The 19,053-nt window shown below is 34.0% G+C and overlaps 1 protein-coding gene across 3 annotated transcripts; it reads left to right on the forward strand.

The window, feature by feature from the left end:
• The first annotated feature begins 7,266 nt into the window (after positions 1-7,266).
• Positions 7,267-8,253, forward strand: LOC115272986 (ester hydrolase C11orf54 homolog). Of its 3 annotated transcripts, none has more exons than XM_029915948.1 (2): positions 7,267-7,812; positions 7,951-8,253. In XM_029915948.1, the coding sequence occupies exons 1-2, from the start codon at positions 7,303-7,305 to the stop codon at positions 8,251-8,253; spliced, it is 813 nt and encodes a 270-aa protein (XP_029771808.1). In that variant the 5' UTR covers positions 7,267-7,302. The 3 variants fall into 3 exon arrangements, with proteins under 3 accessions (XP_029771808.1, XP_029771874.1, XP_029771748.1); XM_029916014.1 differs by having other exon boundaries at positions 7,267-7,644; positions 7,813-8,253; XM_029915888.1 differs by having other exon boundaries at positions 7,267-8,253.
• Positions 8,254-19,053: the final 10,800 nt, after the last annotated feature.

A 19,053-nucleotide genomic window follows, 5' to 3' on the forward strand; every position in this document is an offset into this window, starting at 1 on the left:
TCTGGTCAATCTTTCATGATACTTAACAGCATTCTTTCTTTAAACTTGTTGCCCATAACTGCATGAGGATATGTCTCTTAATTGATTGCTTTTCATTAATTTTTCCTGAGCCAACGTAAGATACATTAGTCTGAAAATATAGATATTCTTTCCTTTTAGAAAAAATTGTATTTATTGCTTGCGTATATATATTTTTATATATGCCAATCAATATTCTGGTCTTTGTTTATTGCCTATCTTTAATACCTATGGTATCAGTTAGGGGTCTTAAGAAAAACAAAACCTGTAAAGATATCTATCAATCATTTTTGTATCTATATATCTACCTACTTAGGTATCAAGAAGAAAGATTGATTTCAAGGAATTGGCTTTCAGGATTGTGGGGCCTGGCAAGTCACAAACCCACAGGGCAGACCGGAATGTTAAAAACTCTCTGATAGGGATGATGCTAAAATCTTGAGGCAGATTTTTTTTTTTAAGGGACTATTCAGTTTGCTCCTAAGGCCTTCAACTGATTAAATGAGGCCCATAACATCATAGAAGAGGGTAATCTCCTTTACTTAAACTCAGCTAATTGCAGATATTAATCACATTTAGAAAATACATTTACAGCAACAGCTAGATTAGTGTTTAATGAAATAAATGAGTATTACAGCCTAACCAAGTTGATACATAAAACTAACTGTTGCACCTACTGTGATCTTTTTCATCTTTGTTCTTTGTGTTTCTGTAGCAATTTGTGTTAAGCCTGAATTTTATCACTGATCATATTTTCTTATTAGATTTTGAATATGTCATTGAATTTTTCTTTTAATTATTTATATTGTTCTAATAGCTCCTTTAATTTTATTTTGGTGTCTCATTAACTTATTTGACACTTAAAAACAATTGTCAGACAAATCTTAATTTATTCTCTAGAAAACATTATTTTTTAATCACAAAGATATTTAAAATATATCTTTTATCCTGCTTGTTTCTAATTTCTTACTGAAGAATTATTGTCTTGATTTGTATTAGTTTTCCTTCTTGTCATTTACTTTTAAGTTGGAATAGTTTTCTTTTCTTTTATAGTTTATTGTCAAGACAGTTTCCATATAACACCCAGTGCTCATCCCCACAAGTGCCCTCCTCCATGCCCGTCACTCCCTTTCCCCACTTCCTCTCCCCCATCAGCCTTCAGTTTGTTCTCAGTGTTATTCAAGAGTCTCTCATGGTTTGCCTTCCTCCCTCTCCTAACTGTTTTTCCACTTTCCCTCCCTCATGGTCCTCTGTTAAGTCTCTCCTGCTCCATATGAGTGAAAATATATGGTATCTGTCCTTCTCTGCCTGACTTATTTCATGGCACCCTCGACATTCCATCTATGTTGATACAAATGGCTAGATTTCATTCTTTTTCATTGCCATGTAATACTCCATTATATATATGTATATATATGTGTGTGTGTGTGTGTGTGTGTGTGTGTGTGTGTGTGTGTGTGTATACCACATCTTCTTGATCCATTCGTCAGTTGATAGACATCATTTAGGCTCTTTCCATGATTTGGCTATTGTTGAAAGTGCTATGAACATTGGAGTACATGTGCCCCTATGCATCAGCACTCCTATATCCCTTGGGTAAATCTAGCAGTGCTATTGCTGGGTCATAGGGGAGATCTTTTGTTAATTTTTTGAGGAAACTCCACATAGGGGCTGTACCAGTTTACATTCCCACAAACTGTGTAGGAGGGTGCCCATTTCTCCACATCCTTGCCAGTATCTATAGTCAAGTTGGAACAGTTATGTTCAAATCTGTTATCAAATACAAAATAATGGGGCTAGAATCTCCTTAATTATTAAACCATTTGATATGAATTTTTGTTGGATGGTATTCTTTAACTTGAATTGAAAACTTTTCTCTAATTTTTCAGTTAATTGTCTGAGGGATTTAAGGTTGGGGCGTGAAATTAGATGTGAAAGCATTTTGAGAAAGCTTCTTCCATATGTGATGCCACCCAAACTGAAAATCTCTGTACTAGAGATGAGCTCAGTTAAAGCTTTTGGAGTTTTCTAGGAACTACCTTTTTAGAATTGGCTCATTTTGCAACTTAGGAAGGAGTCGAGTACTCTGAGAGAATACATGTTGATAAAACTTACACTGTTCATGGCTAAGTCTCTTTGGTGAAAGGCATAAAATGATTTCTGAATAGGCTAATTTCAACATCAAAATTAAAGATATTTCTAAACTATGAATTTATTTATTATACTAATATCTTCATCCTGGACATTATTTTCCTAAAAGCTGAGTACAGATCCGGAAGATGGCCCTTAAAATCTTATGACCTGTCTTTCGCTCCAGACTCTGAGCTGGCAGCATAGAGACCAACAAGGGGCTCAAACCATGAACTGTGAGATCATGACCCAAGCCAAAGTTGGATGCCTAATTGACTGAGCCACCCAGGTGCCCTGAAAAACTAATTCTTAATTAACATTTCACTGAAGGTTACAAAGATTTTTGGAAACATGTATATGTTAACTGATTCTTTGAAAAGATAATTTAAAAATTAATGAAACTAGCAGTTATTATTTATTAGTGACATTCTGTGTAAACAATCCCACATATGTCTAATTATGATGACAAATATTTTTAATGTACAGTTATTTTAAGCTCAACTTGAAAATTAGGATGGCCATACTTGTAAATTGAGGAATGTGGATTATCAAAAATGAATAAGTAGACTGACCCAAACATCTATCCAGATTAAGTAGAAAATGTGAGGAGTAAATTGAAATTATAATTAATCAAAATGTGTGGGATCCAATGAAATTCATATTTAGAGTAAAATTTAAATACATATTTAAGAAAATAAGAAAGATCTAAAATCATTAACCAAAACTTTCCTTAGGACTTTGAGTCAGAAAAGCAATATAAGCTTAAAGCCAGCATAAGGAAGGAAGAAAAATAAAAGCATAAATCTTTGAAACTTAAAATAGGAAAGAAATATAGACAATCAACAAAAACCAAAGTGGTTCTTTGGAAAGATCAATGAAATTGAAAAATCTTAGCCAAATACAAAAATAGTATTTGAGACTAGTAGAGTAAAAGGTGAACTAGTTTCTTTATAGGATTTTTTGTGAATCAGTAAAAATTACAATAAAAATGAGTCAAGGTATGACTGGTTTATCTCACAGAAGTAAATTAAACAAATGGTCAATAAATATATACAAGATGATGGATCTCAAACCTAATTAAAGTTAAGGAAATCAAAATGACTAAGTATTCTTACACCACTGGGACTGAGAAGGGTGATCGTATCAGGACTTGGAGGGTTACGGCAGATGGTTGCCCCTCTGTACTTTTGTTGAGAGTACGTAATCATTGAGTACTTTGAGAGGACATTTTGGCTAAAGTGTTACATAAGGATAAAGGGATACAGGAAAATGTTTTGCTCTTTCTATAAATATTCCAAAAAGATAAATTAAAAAGGTAGTTATGGAAAAATTCCTATTTTCAATTTGTCTGAATGTGAATATCACACTTTGATATTGTTTTCTACTTATAGAAATTTATTCTATAAAATTGTATTAATGCACAAGGGGGGTGTGTGTGTGTGTGTGTGTGTGTGTACATTTCTTATTTCAGTGTAAACATGGCAGTAATCTTTTTTTAATTTTTATTTATTTATTTTGAGAGAGACACAAACACAGAGAGAGAGAGAGAGAGAGACAGAGAGACAGAGAGACAGAGAGACAGAGGAGAGAGAGAGAGAAAGAGAAAGAATCCCTAGTAGGCTTTACACTGCCTGCTCAGAGCCTTACTATGGGCTTGATTTTACAAACTGTGGGATCATGATCTGAGCTGATATCAGGAGTTAGGGGCTTCACTGACTGAGCCACTCACCATCCCAAACCTGGCAGTAATCTTAATGTTCATCACACCTGCTAAATAAGTCATAAAGTAATCATATAAGAAATACTATGCAACCTTTAAACTTTGAAGTAGAACCTGATACCCAAACGGGCAGCTACTATCCAAAAAACAGAAAGTGACAGGTGTTGGTGAGGATGTGAAAAAACTGGAACCCTTGTCTACTGTTGATGCAATATAAAATAATGGATTTACTATGAAGAACGGTGTGGCAGGTCCACAAAAAATTTAAATTACAATTACCATATGATCCAACAATTCCACTTCTGAGTATATACCTAAACAAACTGAGAGAAGAGTCTCAAAGAAATATTTATTTACCCACCCATGTTGATAGCAGCATTATGGACAATAGCCAAAATGTCAAATGAATAAATAAATGTATAATAATACAGTGAGATATTATTCATCCTTAAAAAGGAAGGGGATTCTGACACATGATATAACATGGATTAATTTCAAGAACATTATGGTAAATGAACTAAGCCAGCACAAAAGTAAAGATACTGTTTGATTCTACTTACATTAGATAACTAAAGTAGTTAAATTCATAAAAACAGAAAGTAGATTGATGGTTGCAAGGAAAGACTTGAGGAGAGGAGAGGAATAAGTTGTTTAATGGGTATAGAGTTTCAGTTTAGCCAGGTGAAAAACTTCTGGAGAGTCTGGAGATTGGTTGTCCAAAAATGTGAATATACTTAATAATAAACTACATTAAAATGGTTAAGATGGTGTATCTTATTTGTGTCTTTTCGTATTATTTTAAAAACTGAAATAGGTTTATTTACATTTATATGGAAAAGGGTTTAAAGTATGCTTAAATAAATATTAAATTATAAACAATAAATTAAAATATAAAATATAAATTAAAAATAAATATTAAACTATATAAATTAAATTATAACATAATTTAATATTTAGTAAATGTGATGTTAGATTACTTAAATGTGATTTTAGAATATGCTGCGATCTAATTTGTGATAAAGAATATGTATGTTTGTGTGTGTGTGTGTGTGTGTGTGTGTGTGTGTGTGTGTCTACCATTCAAGCAATTATGGAAATTAAAGGATGAGCTTTTGGTTGAGAGAGCTTGCATTCTTTTAACAATTTATTTTAAAAATAGGAGCAGCATGTATTACATTTCAAACAAATAGAAAACTAAAAGTAATAAAATAATATATGGTTGTCAGTGTTCAATGAATTATGGCCAATCTCATATCATAAATATTATCTATGACAGAGAAAAATTAATGAAAATGTTGAAGTATATTGTTTTAAAATTAATGTATGCCACTATAAATATTTTGTATAGATTAATTTTAATTTATCAAACAATAAAGCTAAAAATGTACCAAGATATTTTTTTAGGTTTCTGACACCATATGGATAAGGAGTCCTTTTTTTAACGCTTTTGCCTTCATTTTAATCTAGCTTCCTCCAGGATCTATTGGATGATTTCCAGCCATTATTCTTAAAATAAATGTCTATAATTTTTATTGACAGCAGCTATCTTAAAAATGTCAAATCTAATATGTGGGCAAGACATTCTAACAGGTGCAATAGTGACAGCTTGCGGCCAAAATGAAATACCAAAAAAAAAAAAAAAAAATTAGATTCTTACTTTGAGAATGTTTATAAAATTCTTGTTATTTTACCAGTTCAGAAAAAAGTCAAGAAGTGCTTGTGTAGGTGTGAGAGGGATAGAAGAAAATGCCTTTCTCTTTCTACAAGTATATGGAAAAGATAAATAAAAAATAGTTACAAATAACTTCCTACTGAGTTATCCAAGAAGAAAGATGCATTTTACTTATTAAAGTAAAAGTTAAACAGCACAGGCAAAGCAGAGAATCTGCCCCAAGAAGGGTTGCCTTGCTGCAGGGAGTTTCATGTGAAGAGTATTAATGTGGTGCATTGACACTCAGCTGTGATTAGCTCCTGGGTTTATGGGTGCAAAGGTGTCATATGACCTATACATTGTGAATATGCTTATTCCACTACAATGTTCAGTTACATTAACAGAGTGAATTTGTCAACATTCCTTCATCCAGAGGCATGTAACAGAAAAGCTATCTGGTGGGTATGTTGTCTGGGACAGTCTCAGTTGCTCATCTGGTGCGTAGGCTAAATCAGCAAATGACAGCAGCAACACAATCTGCCTTATATGAAACCATCTTTCATTGTCCCCTGGAGTAACCCCCTAGAGAAAAATCCTCACACCACAGATATAAAACTGGCAGGGACAACTTAATGTGAATGCAGTTGTTTGTATTTAAGTAACACTGAAATGTGAATGTGTGAGAGTTTTTAACTACATATTTATAAAATATTGGTGAATCACATTTTGCCTGGAGATTCCCAAATCCTTTCAGACTAGCACCATTGAAGATGTAATCTAAGTTCTTGGTTAATGTCCTTGGGACCAGATTTCACATCCTCAAATTCACCTTCCTCCTGAAAAGAGCCAGAGGAGTTCATGGCCTCTTTCCACAGTAGCCGAAAACACATCAAGTTTTAGGCCATTACTGATGCATCTACTGGGACCTGCTGGCAAACGGCCGCTTCTCTCCTGACAATAAATTGTGAAAGTTGATTTGTGACTTAATTTGTTCTCACTTTCTTTCTTCTCTACTGTTGTCAAGATTCAAATAGAACACAACCTTCTTTCTTTGGCTAGGATTCAACTATTGTTTTCCTCACTCAGTCCTGAAAATCCGTGCATCAGCTCTAAATCTGGCCTGGGTGTTCATTACGTACTGTGACTCTGTGACTATTAAACATCAACCCCTTTTGAAAAAATAGTTATAATTTTAACCTCAGAATTAGACTAAAAAACTTAGTAAAACTGACAGTCTAGCCAATAAAAACCTGTGACAAACAAAAATACATACACATATATCATGCATATATATGTCCTATAACTGAGAGATAAAATGATAAATGTGGACTTGTGTGATGTCATAAAATGACAAATCAATATCTTCCTTGAGTATAGAAGCACAAATTCTTAATAAAATTTTAGGATTTTTATTTTAACAAATTTGTGTTTATCTCCAGAATACATAGCTAATTTTCCATTCAAAAACATTTCAGTGTAAATGCATAAATAACAAAAAGTTACCTTTTCAACAGATGGCGGCAACAAATTGGAAATAGAAGTAATGTCTTCAATGGATAAAATCCATTGAATCAACAGCAACATTATCATAGGAATGAAATGTTGAGTAGCTTTCACTGAAAAATATCTATTTTTGCATTTTATTTGCTTCCCTCTGCTTGCACACTTCATCACCTGAACTCTGAAGAGCAACAGCTCTTCGTGCATCGTTTACGGGGAACTCTTGTGACCATCAGCCTCCCAGAGCTTTGCGAGTACATCCTTGCACCTCAAGAAGAAAGAAATGGCTTGTGCCGAGTATTCTTTTCACGTGCCAAGTCTTGAGGAGCTTGCTGGAGTTCTGCAGAAGGGACTCGGGGATAACTTTGCTGACGTCCGGGTGTCCATGGTGGATTTCCCTGATTTGACTGAGGAGCCATTTGCCTTTCCAGTAAAAGGCATCTGTGGGGAAACTAGAATTGCAGAAGTAGGAGGTGTGCCTTACTTATTGCCTCTTGTAAATAAAAAAAAAAAAGTCTATGACATAAATAAGATTGCAAAAGAAATTAAGCTTCCTGGAGCTTTTATTCTTGGAGCAGGAGCAGGCCCATTTCAGACTCTTGGGTTCAATTCTGAGTTTATGCCAGTTATTCAAACAGAAAGTGAACACAAATCCCCGGTGAATGGAAGTGACTTCGCCCGTGTTAATCCTGCAGATGGAGGGTGCCTGCTCGAGAGATGCAGTGAGAAATACCACGACTTTGGGTGTGCCTTACTGGCTAATCTTTTTGCCAGTGAGGGCCAACCTGGAAAGGTCATTGAGGTGAAAGCCAAAAGAAGAACTGGAGAACTTAACTTTGTGACTTGTATGCGACAGACTCTTGAAAAACATTATGGAGATAAGCCTGTAGGGATGGGAGGTACTTTCGTAATTCAGAAAGGAAAAGTGAAGACTCATATAATGCCCGCAGAATTTTCTTCCTGCCCATTGAACTCTGATGAGGACGTGAATAAATGGTTGAACTTTTATGAGATGAAAGCTCCTTTGGTTTGTCTGCCAGTTTTTGTCTCCAGAGACCCAGGCTTTGATTTGCGATTGGAGCACACCCATTGTTTCAGTCATCACGGAGAAGGTGGACACTACCAATATGACACTACCCCAGACACAGTGGAATATCTCGGATACTTCTTGCCTGCAGAGTTTCTGTATCACATTGATCAACCAAAAGAGACCCATTCAATTGGGCGAGATTAAGTCAAAGGAAAATGAGTTAAGGTTAATTAATTAGCTCATTAATTGATACTAATATAAAATCCAATGGAAATGATCTCACTACTTAAATCCCATTTTTTTGGCCTTTAACTGAAAGGTATGTTAACATTTGTAATCTGTATTATCTGATATATCTAGAGATTCTTGGGAACAAGGACATGTAATGAAAATGTTCTTCATTTTTTAATTCTTTTTTAATGTTTTATTTTTGAGAGAGAGAGAGAGACAAGCACAAGTAGGGGAGGGCCAGAGAAAGAGGGAGACAGATTCTGAAGCAGGCTCCAGGCTCTGAGTTGTCAGCACAGAGCCCGACATGGGGCTCGAACTCACAAACCGTGAGATCATGACCTGAGCTGAAGTCCGATGCTTAGCTGACTGAGCCACCAAGACACCCCATTTTTTTATTCTTTAATCACAGCAAAATCAGCCTTGTGTTTATACCTTGAATATAGCATGATCAGGAATCATGTGATTATTCCTATATTCTACTGGAAATAACATATTTGTATAACATTGTTAAATTTTTTAAGTTAGTCTCTTAAGTCCTAAGTCCTAAGTGGATGTTAGTGTATTAGAAAAGTCGGTGTTGCAAATGCTGATAGTGGTTGAATCTCAGTACTAAATTTTAAAACTTCAATTCAGAAATCAAAGTATACTTTTGTTTTTCTTCATGGAATAAGGTGGGCAGAGGAAGCAACTTTACCCCTTTTGGTGAGGTTGAACCATACTCGGGAATTTGCAATTTGCCTTTCACAGACATTGGCAACTAGGTGGTGAGCCATGATGCCGCCTTTGTTTGGATTGCCAACTGGAAGCAGTTTGTATCTTGTTGGCTCTTTGCCAGAAGAAAAGAGGGAAAAAACAGCATCACAATACAACACTTGAAGTGGATATACTTGAATTTATAAGTGAGGCTGTTGGTACACATGACACAGTCCTTTGTGAAATAAAAATTATATTCTTTTACTGATCGAAATTGTTGAAATTTTCCTCAGTATTCTTCTTTAATAATCATTAGCCAGAAATCAGCTGTCTAATCTTAATCTTGCTAATGCTAACCATGTGCAGATTTAGGAGCTCTTTAATACCAAACGCATATTAAATCTTCCATATTTTTTGATTGTCGTCTTTGGATATTACCTATAACCTGTCCTGTGAGTGGAAATTCCTAAATGTTATTTTTATAAGCAGCACTAGTTTGAGGCAAAAAATGTATAAAAATTTTATGTTCACAAAAAAAATAAAAAAAAGAAAAATATCTATTTTTGCTATGCTATTAAATGTACTTAAAGTTGCATATGAGTCAATAAAACAAGGAATGAAGACATAAAGATGAGAAAGGAAAGTTAGTACCTTCCTTATAGACAGAGCACATGCTTTGTTACCTAAGAATATTCTAAGTAATCCCCTCCTCCTGCTTCCCACTCTCCCTAATACAGGAATAAATTTGGTAAACTCATAGGATAAAAAGGAAATACACAAATATTACATTTATTTATATAGTATAGAAAATAGCAAATGGAAACAGAAATGGTTTAATTATTATTTTAAAGTATGTATATATGTAATGAAATATTACACATTTTGTAAACATGAAATATTTTAAAGTACACATGCATAGATAGATAAATAGATATGTAATGCAATACTAGGTAAGGTTTAGGAACTATGTATAAGACTCTGAAATAAAAAGAAAATCAGTAAGATAAATAATGATGACTTATAATACTAACAACATGGACTCAAGATTCCATATTATTATTGTTATTAATTTAATTGTCTCTCAACTGATGTAGAGATTCAAAGTCACCCCAGTCAAAAGTCCAACAGATTTTCAATAGAAAATTTCAAGCTTATTCTAAAATAACATGTTAACTCACAGGATCTAGAAGAGTGCAAATAATCATAAGAACAATGTTGAAAGAATTACACAACATGATTTCAAGAGTTACAGCAAAGCTACAGCAATGAAGAGAGTGTGCTTTTGTCATAAGAGAAGACAAATGGATCAATAAAAGGAAGTTCATAAATGTGCCCTTATCGACTCAATTTTATGGAGAAAGAAAGACTTTATTTTTTTTAATTAGAATATAGCTGACATACAATGTTATATCAGTTTCAGGTGTAAAACATAGTGATTTGATAAATTTATACCTTATGGTATGTTTACCCCAAGTATGGCTACTATCCATCATAATGCACGGCTACCATAATATCATTAACTGTATTCCTTATGCTGTGTCTTTTTTATTCATTCTGTAACTGGAAGCCTGTGTCTCCCTCTCTCCTTCAAACATTTTGCCCATTCTCCACGCCCCCACCCCCAGCCTCTGGCAATCATCAGTTCTCTGTATTTATAGGTCTGATTCTGATTTTTGTTTATTTTATTGTTTTGGGGTGGCATGTTGGGGTTTTTTGGGTTTTGGTGAGGTTTATTTGTTTTGTTTTAGATTCACATGATTTTTGTTTTTCTTAGTCTGAGTTATTTCACTTAGCATGGTTCCCTCTAGATTTATACATGTCTCAAATGGCACAATCTCATCCTTTTTATGTCTATAATATTCTATGTATATGCCACATTTTCTTTATCCATTTGTCCACTGATGATTGCTTTTATATCCTAGTTATCATAAATAATGCTGCAGTAAACATAGAGGTACATATAGCTTTTCAAATTAGTTTTTTTTTCATTTTCTTTGGTTTAAATACCAAATAGTGGAATTGCATCATATGGTATCTCTATTTGTAATTTAAAATATCCATATCACCCAAAGCAATCTAAAGATTTAATAATTTCCTATAAAATGCCAATAGCATTTTTTATGAACCTAGAACAAATAATACTAACATGTGTATGTTAGAAAGATTAACAAAAGCTGGAGGTACCTCAATTCCAGATCTCAAGATACCCTGCAAAACTATAGTAACCAGAGCAGTATGGTGCTGGCACAAAAGTAGACATGTAGGTCAACAGAACAAAATAAAGACACCAGAAATAAACCCATGATGACATGGTCAGTTAAACTATGAAAAAAGAGGCAGATACATACAAGGGGAAAAGATAGGCTCTTCAGTAAGTGGTACTGGGAAAGTTGGACAGCTGCATAGAAAAGAATGGAACTGGACCACTTTTACACTGCACACAAAAATAAGATCATAATGGATAAAAGACCTAAACATAAGATTTGAAATTATATAAATCCTAGAGGAGAACACAGGCAGTAATTTCTCTGACACAGGCTGTAGCAGCATTTTTCTAGATTTGTTTCCTAAGGCAAGGGGCAAAAAAGCAAGAATAAATTATTGGGACTACATCAGAATGAAAGGTTTCACACAGCAGAGGACACCATCAACAAAACAAAAAGGCAACCTGCCGAATGGGAGAAGATATTTGCAGGTGACATATCCATTAGGGTTTAAGATTCAAAGTATATAAAGTCTTTTTTAACATATGGGTTTTGGAAAACTGGAAAAATGAATGGGAAAAATACACTGTTCACCGACTTTATACCATACACATATTAATTTGAAAAGAATCATTTATATTAAGCTCAAGAATAGTATATAATACTAGAAATATATCGTGGTAGAAATCAGAATTGTATTTGCCAGTGGGTGATGGACATTAACAATGGGGAAAACAAATTTTCTGGCGTGATGAGATTTTTCTGTATCTCAAACAGTAGTTTGGTTACTTTAGTTACATATTTGTTAAAATTCATTGAAATGCACGTTTAATATTTCTGTTTTTCATTGTAGGTAAATTTTATCTAGATAAAATCTCAACTACAAAAAAAGATGCTAATTCTGCACACTTTTACTTGCATGACACCCATACTGAAATCTTATATACCTAAACTAAATGAAAAACACTTTTGCAATTACATTTTGTCTTGGCTTAGTGAAAATACAACACTCCTTTGAAATTAGCCAAAAAGGAAAAATATGGGCTTTTAAAAAAAAGGCTCTTGAATAACTGAAGAATTGGGGGAAAATAAAATATTTAAATATTATCATGTCTCTGGAATACAGCTATGCCTACATGATGCTAAACATCCAAGCGAAAAGTGAAAAATTCAAACATGTGGATGTATTCTTTTAGACCAACACATATTCTGATGTTTTCAACTCTAAGGATAGAAGTTTTTTTATAGAGTTGATTTTTGTTGGAAGAAACCTAACTAAGAAAAAGTTGAAAAAGTAAAAGGAGCTGCTAGAGATCAAGTTACAATTAAATACTGATGAACTTTGACTTTGGGAAAATGCTGTGTATTCTTGATGTAGAAGAATCCAAAGTAAATTTGTGGCTAGAGCTATGTCACTTACTATTTCCAGTTTATGTTTATGTTTTATTAAAATACATTGGATTGTATTTTCAAAGAGCATTTTTATGTAAAAATAACTCATGTTAAAAGATTGAAAATATGTTACCAAGTAGCTATCAGGCAATCCTCAAACTGATTTTCTTACCTTTGGTTTTTTTTTTTAATGTTTTATTTATTTTTGATACAGAGAAAGACAGGGCATGAGAGGGGGAGGGGCAGAGAGAGAAGGAGACACAGAACCAGAAGCAGGCTCTAGGCTCTGAGCTAGCTGTCAGCACAGAGCCTGATGCAGGGCTCGAACCCACAAATGTGAGATCTGACCTGAGTTGAAGTCAGAGGCTTAACTGACTGAGCCACCCAGGTGCCCCTGAGTTTCCTACCTTTGTAAGAAGGCTTTTCTCCATCTTCCCATTGCATGGAACTGTGAGGCTAAACAGCCTGAATGTTTCTTAATGAAGTTCAAAAATTATAAAACATTGTGACCACTGTCTGCATCATTCTAAACATTATCATTACATAGTTTTGGCTGAAAAAGTGTTCATAGTGTCATATAAATCTGCTTTAGGAGAATGCTTGCATTTTGCCATTATTTTCCTTGTTTCACATATCTTTTTGTTTTGCTATCATGTTTTTACACGAGTCTTCTAGATTCAGATAGTTAGAGACTTAGCATGCTGCTCCTAGCCTTTGGTTATCCTAATCTCTTATATTTATTTTCAGACACAAGCCAGAGCATTTCATTTTTTTAGAGAATTCTGTGCACATTCAGAATCCTTTTGATGTTCAGGATAAATATAGATGGATCAAACAGTCTTTCTTTGTTGACCACAGTTAGCATTATCTTTGTTAGGGTTTTAAAAGAGTGGACACTAAACGGAGAGGCAGATTAACACTGTGTTTATGACAGTAGACCATAGGCCAGTCTGCTGGAGTTCAAATTCATACTCTGCCACATAACTAGCAATGTGACTTTGCATAACGTCTTTCAATCAGTTTTCTCATCTTTAAATTATCTTTAATTTTATGTATTTCATAATGTAGTTTTCAAATTAAATGTGTTGGTACATTTAAAAGACTTTAATAAGGGTAAAATGTCATGAATATCAGTTATTTTTATTATAAATAGGCATCTTTATCAGGCTTCTTAAGGTTATATAGATGAAACCAATTGCAGGTGGAATGAGATAGATCCCACCTGCCACTGGGAAGCTGATTTTCAAAAGAAGAAAACTTTAGATTGTTGTAGTAGACTAGGGTCAATGAGTTCAATGTGCTGCTTAGTAAAAAAGCAGCTGCGGGGCACCTGGGTGGCTCAGCTGGTGAAGCCTCCAATTTAGGCTCAGGTCGTGATCTCACGTTCAAGTCCCACGTCAGGCGCTGTGCTGACAGCTCAGAGCCTGGAGCCTGCTTTGGATTCTGTCTCTGTCTCTCTGTCTCTGTCTCTCTCTCTCTCTCTCTCTCTGCCCCTTTCCCGCTTGCATTCTGTCTCTCAAGAATATCTAAATGTTAAATTTTTAAAAATAAATAAATAAATACATAATAAAGCAACTGAGTCTTGGCTGCACATTTTTGGTACAAACCCTCCTTGGGGATTATTGGAAGCAATCTGGCATGAAAAGCTGATATTTTTCTCTTTACTGGTTTGGTCACACTTCTGTGTAGACTTAAATAAACCTGTACACCAGCCTGAATTTTCAATGAAGTAGTGAAATAGAAATCAAAGTGTTAATTTTAGTGTTTTGATATTTCATAACTACAAGTCAGTTGATCTCTTTCTTTAAAACCATTTTTAAAGATAGCCTTCAAGAAGTCAGACAACATATTGAAATATGAAACTCCCATCTTCATATTAACTTAAAAGCTTTAAAAAACTGGCAGAACATTTCATTTTTATACCTTCAAATACCCAAGAGTCTTTTCATCCTTTTCTCAAAGACAGGTAGATGTTGTTTCTAAGGCTACATATGTTTGGAAGATGAAATTGATCAGAGATGGATTCTGGCTTTTGAGGTGCTCAATGTATGTTAAATTCAGTATTTTGGGTATGTTTGTTTATTTGTTTTGTTTTTCCTACTGTTTCATTTTACATTATTGAAAGATGACAAGTTTTGGTTATGAGAGGTGTGTGTGTGTGTGTGTGTGTGTGTGTGTGTGTGTGTGTGTGTATGTAATGGATGTGATCATCTGAACTGAAAAATAAACACGGAAATGGTGTGATTCACTTGAATGCACTGAGAAATTACTTTGACAGGCAGCATATAATCTTCCATGATGACACTGTTGCTTCTACTTGCATTTATTTATTTCTTATCTTAAGTGTGTGTTTGAGATGTCTTGGGCATGTTCTTGGGCACAACGGATACTATCAATCACCTTTTTACTTTCTAGAACATAAGACTTTAATTATTTTATAATGTTGCTATGTACTGTTCTTCCCTTTTATGCTACTCCGAAATACAATTTCAAAATAAATCTCCTTAGTGATATGTCCCACATTGATGAGTATGTGTACACAGAAATTATCACTAAGCAGGGCAATTAAATAAATTTGAGTGAAACATCAGTTGGTATTGCCTTAATGGTTGAGCAGTTGTAATCCTCCTGTGTGGTCTGCAGTGCAGGTAGGAGCAGCTGTGAAAACAGTCTGCCTTCCTTATGTTTAGATACCTACCTGGGATCACGGAATAACTGAGGAAATGAAAAACTGCAAAGTGTAATAAAGGTAGAAAGTATACATTATATATGTTTCTCCTTAATCCCAATAAGAAAACCTAGAGTTTTACCCTTCTTTATTTTTTTTAAAAATATGTTTAATATATCACTTTTTTTAGAAACCATATACATAATACAAATGTACTCTTTTATGGCCTAATACACAAGTGATACAATGCAGTTACTTCAGAAAGTGAGGAGATAATTCCAATATACAAGAACATTTATGGGGAACTTTTCTAGATTTGGACTGTAACAGAAAGCATTGTGTAGGCCATGGTGGGTTTTTTTTATTCAAATACTCTCTCTTTATTGAATCCCCTCACTCTTTTGGCTAAATTAATATATTTGATTTATATTTGAAATGTGAAAATTAGTTAAGTTCGCTCAACAACATGTGCAGATAGACTTTGGGAGGGATAGAAAAGAAAATTAAATTAACATGTTTACCTGTTACAAAAGTTTCATTTCTTTTCATTTGGATTAAGCATTGAGAAAATGGTTACTTTTGATTTATCAGTTTGTATTTAGGATAAGTATTGGTTGTCAGGGCTGTTTCTGTTTTGTACAAAAACTCTCTATTTGTTGAACAGAGATTAATATTCTTCAGAAATATTTTGCAAGGACCATATTTGAAGAAATGCTACTCTATATCCTCTTCAGAATATTTCATTTGCTGAAACATTTAAATACAAACTTACCAAAGACATACAAGATAAAAATAACTTAAAACAAATGTTTGTTTTATGAGCTTAGATCTAAATTAGTGCAGATACTTTTCCTTTAATAGAAAAAAGATCAGAAATATGTGACTTAGGGCTTTGAGCTTTCTTGAACTAATTATCTTGATAATTCATATATCAATTTATAATTTATACGTTTTACCTGCAAAATTAGATACAACTTTGGAAATGTTAACACTATCATGCACTGAAAAAATACTTGTAAGATAGAGTTATTTTCTTGGAGACTCTACATTAAAATATGAGGCATTTTTTAAGGCAGGTTCTTGAGTCCCGGCATACACTGCTTACTTAGTTATTGGAATTAAACCTTAACTAGCTCATGCAGAAGAAAGAAGGAATTGATGTCTAATATATCATTCCTGTAAGCAAGATTCACTAAAACACAAATAGTAGCAACAAAAACCCTTTTGATGGTTGGGAGAATGGAGTTTAGAAGAAAAACCAAGCGTCCATTGTAACAGAAGCATAACAAGATGAGAAATATGTGATACATAGATTAGATATAATGGCATCCACGTCATAAGGATTAAGTTAAAATGAATTCTGAGAGTTTCAAAAATCTTCTGTGTCATTTAGATTATTTTGAACTCTTTCTTTAGCAAACAATATACTCGTAGCTGAAAATAATTGGGTTTGCTTTATGCTTCCACCATGAGAATCTAAACTTAGGTCAATCATATTAAACTCTCGGATGAATATATATAACTTATTTGTATTACACATTATGTATATATTTATTTCCCATCTACCTGCATACTCTTTAATGGATTCTTTACGGTTTACAAAGAGACTCTATCCACTTCTATCAAACTATTTAGGGTCAAGTTATTCTGAAAGCCATAGTTTAAAGCTTTAGAAATTAAAAGTAAGTGGATTAACTCTATCCTTTATCAATTTGGATAAAACTTTTCAACTTTTATTTATTTTGGGAAGCATTTAAAATTTAATGTTTATTTGTTATTTTTGAAAGACAGAAAGAGATAGAGTGCAAGCAGGGGAGGGGCAGAGAGAGCGAGAGGAAGACACAGAATCTGAAGCAGGTTCCAGGCTCTGAGCTGTCAGCACAGAGCCCTTTGGGGGAATCAAACATACAAACTATGTGATCATGACCTGAACTGAAGTCAGACACTTAACTGACTGAACCACCCAGGCACTACTACTCTGGGAAGCATTTTACTCTTTTTATAAGATAACGTTATATAATCAGTATAGTTAATATATTTGACATATTACAATTAATATAGTTATAACTTATTGATTGAGTTAATGATATGATTTTAATATGTAATATAGAATTATATGTAGTACAGAATTATATAATGTATAGTGAAGGAGGCAAACCTTTCTTTCTAAATTTCTCAAGCAGGGGTCAAAGCTCTGGTGATTATCTTGCCCACGTGAAATTAGTGGTGTGGACCAGGTGGACACATGGGAATGGATGTGCTGCAGACAACTGTTGCTAAATAGAAATGAGGGTTTGCTTTTGCCACATGCTTCGATTTTTAAGGAAGCTAGAAATACAGCTTTTTAAGGAAATGTTCTGATTTTTTTATATTAGAAGAATCTAAATATTTGAAAACACTAAGTGAGCCCAAAAAACTTGAGTGGCATCAGCTAGTTTCTCGCTTCTATTAAAAAAAAGTATCAAGGGGTGCCTGGGTGGCTCAGTCGATTAAGCAGCCAGTTTTGCTTAGGTCATGATCTCGAGGTTTGTGTGTTGGAGCCCTGTATCAGGCTCAGGGCAGACACTTGGAGCCTGGAGCCTGCTTTGGATTCTGTGTCTTCATTTCTTTCTGCCTTACCCCACTCCTGCTCACTCTCTCTCCCTCTCTCAAAACTTTAAAGAATCTTTTTAAAAAAGTATCAATAAAAATCAAACCACAAAAGTGTAACTAGAGGTTTGAATTCTCTAATGTAAACCTGAAAAGCAATCTCTATGTAAATAAGCTGACTTTTGAACAGTGAACTTCACTTCCTGCAAGGTGCCTTCCTAGGTCTCAATTGCCCATCCCCAGCAGGATTTAATATGCTCTTTCTCAAATTGCCCAGAGCACATTTTTATGTTTCCAGTAGAGATATATAATAATACTCTTAAAAAATAGGATATGAGGTATAAAAGGTACAAATACAGTGATAGGGTAGCTAACAGAAAATATGGTGTATATTCTATCTTAGAAAAATCTTGGAGCTGTGACTTTCATGATAGAATATATATGTCACCATTTTAACACATTAGAAAATTACATAGCTATAAAGACACTGTATTGTAGCATTTTAGGGGATAAAAGGACTACAATTTCCACATTGTATTTCTATCAATGTGGCCAGAACTTGAATGTTGAATATGTGTAGAATCAAATTAAATGTATCACTAAAGTTTTATTCTGATTTTCCATATCTTACCTGCTCAGTAGTGATTCTTGGCACCCATAGGTTTAGAAAGCTATCAATGCTTGTTTATTCTTTGGCTCCTTAAATATATAAATGTGTAATATTAAAGCAGAGTTGATACATAACATGAACAAAAGTAACATGGAAAGAATGAGTTATAGTAAAGGGTATTGCATTCAGATTTAGGAAGTGGTTGCCTAGTGAGTGAAAATCAGTGAAGGATTACTTTTATGTTTTTTCATATGTGGGGAATCTATTCCAACCCAAACCTGAACTACAGAGACCTTTGGATCCAAACCTGATTGAGTAAGGTGTTCCTATGAGCTTTTCCAAGGGTTGCTGTTACCAAATATCCTTAAATTTCCCGTCACTATTCAAAGAAGCTGTTCTTTTGTTTCAGTCTTAAATTCCAACAATGCACATTTTTAAAAATGATTTCATCATGCCCAGGACTTTTTAATTTGCTGTAGACCTGTAGATATATTTACACACCTACACACACACACACACACACACACACACACAAACACATGGACATATACACACATGTATGCTAATGATTTGAACAGGAATTTTTTAAAAATCATAACTCATTGAATTTGTCAAAG

The sequence above is a fragment of the Suricata suricatta genome, chromosome 1, assembly GCF_006229205.1.
Source record: "Suricata suricatta isolate VVHF042 chromosome 1, meerkat_22Aug2017_6uvM2_HiC, whole genome shotgun sequence".
NCBI classification, from domain to species: domain Eukaryota; kingdom Metazoa; phylum Chordata; class Mammalia; order Carnivora; family Herpestidae; genus Suricata; species Suricata suricatta.

Bases quoted from the DNA above. Each gene is read 5' to 3' on its own strand.
- LOC115272986 (XM_029915888.1), top strand. From the start codon at position 7,303: ATGGCTTGTGCCGAGTATTCTTTTCACGTGCCAAGTCTTGAGGAGCTT.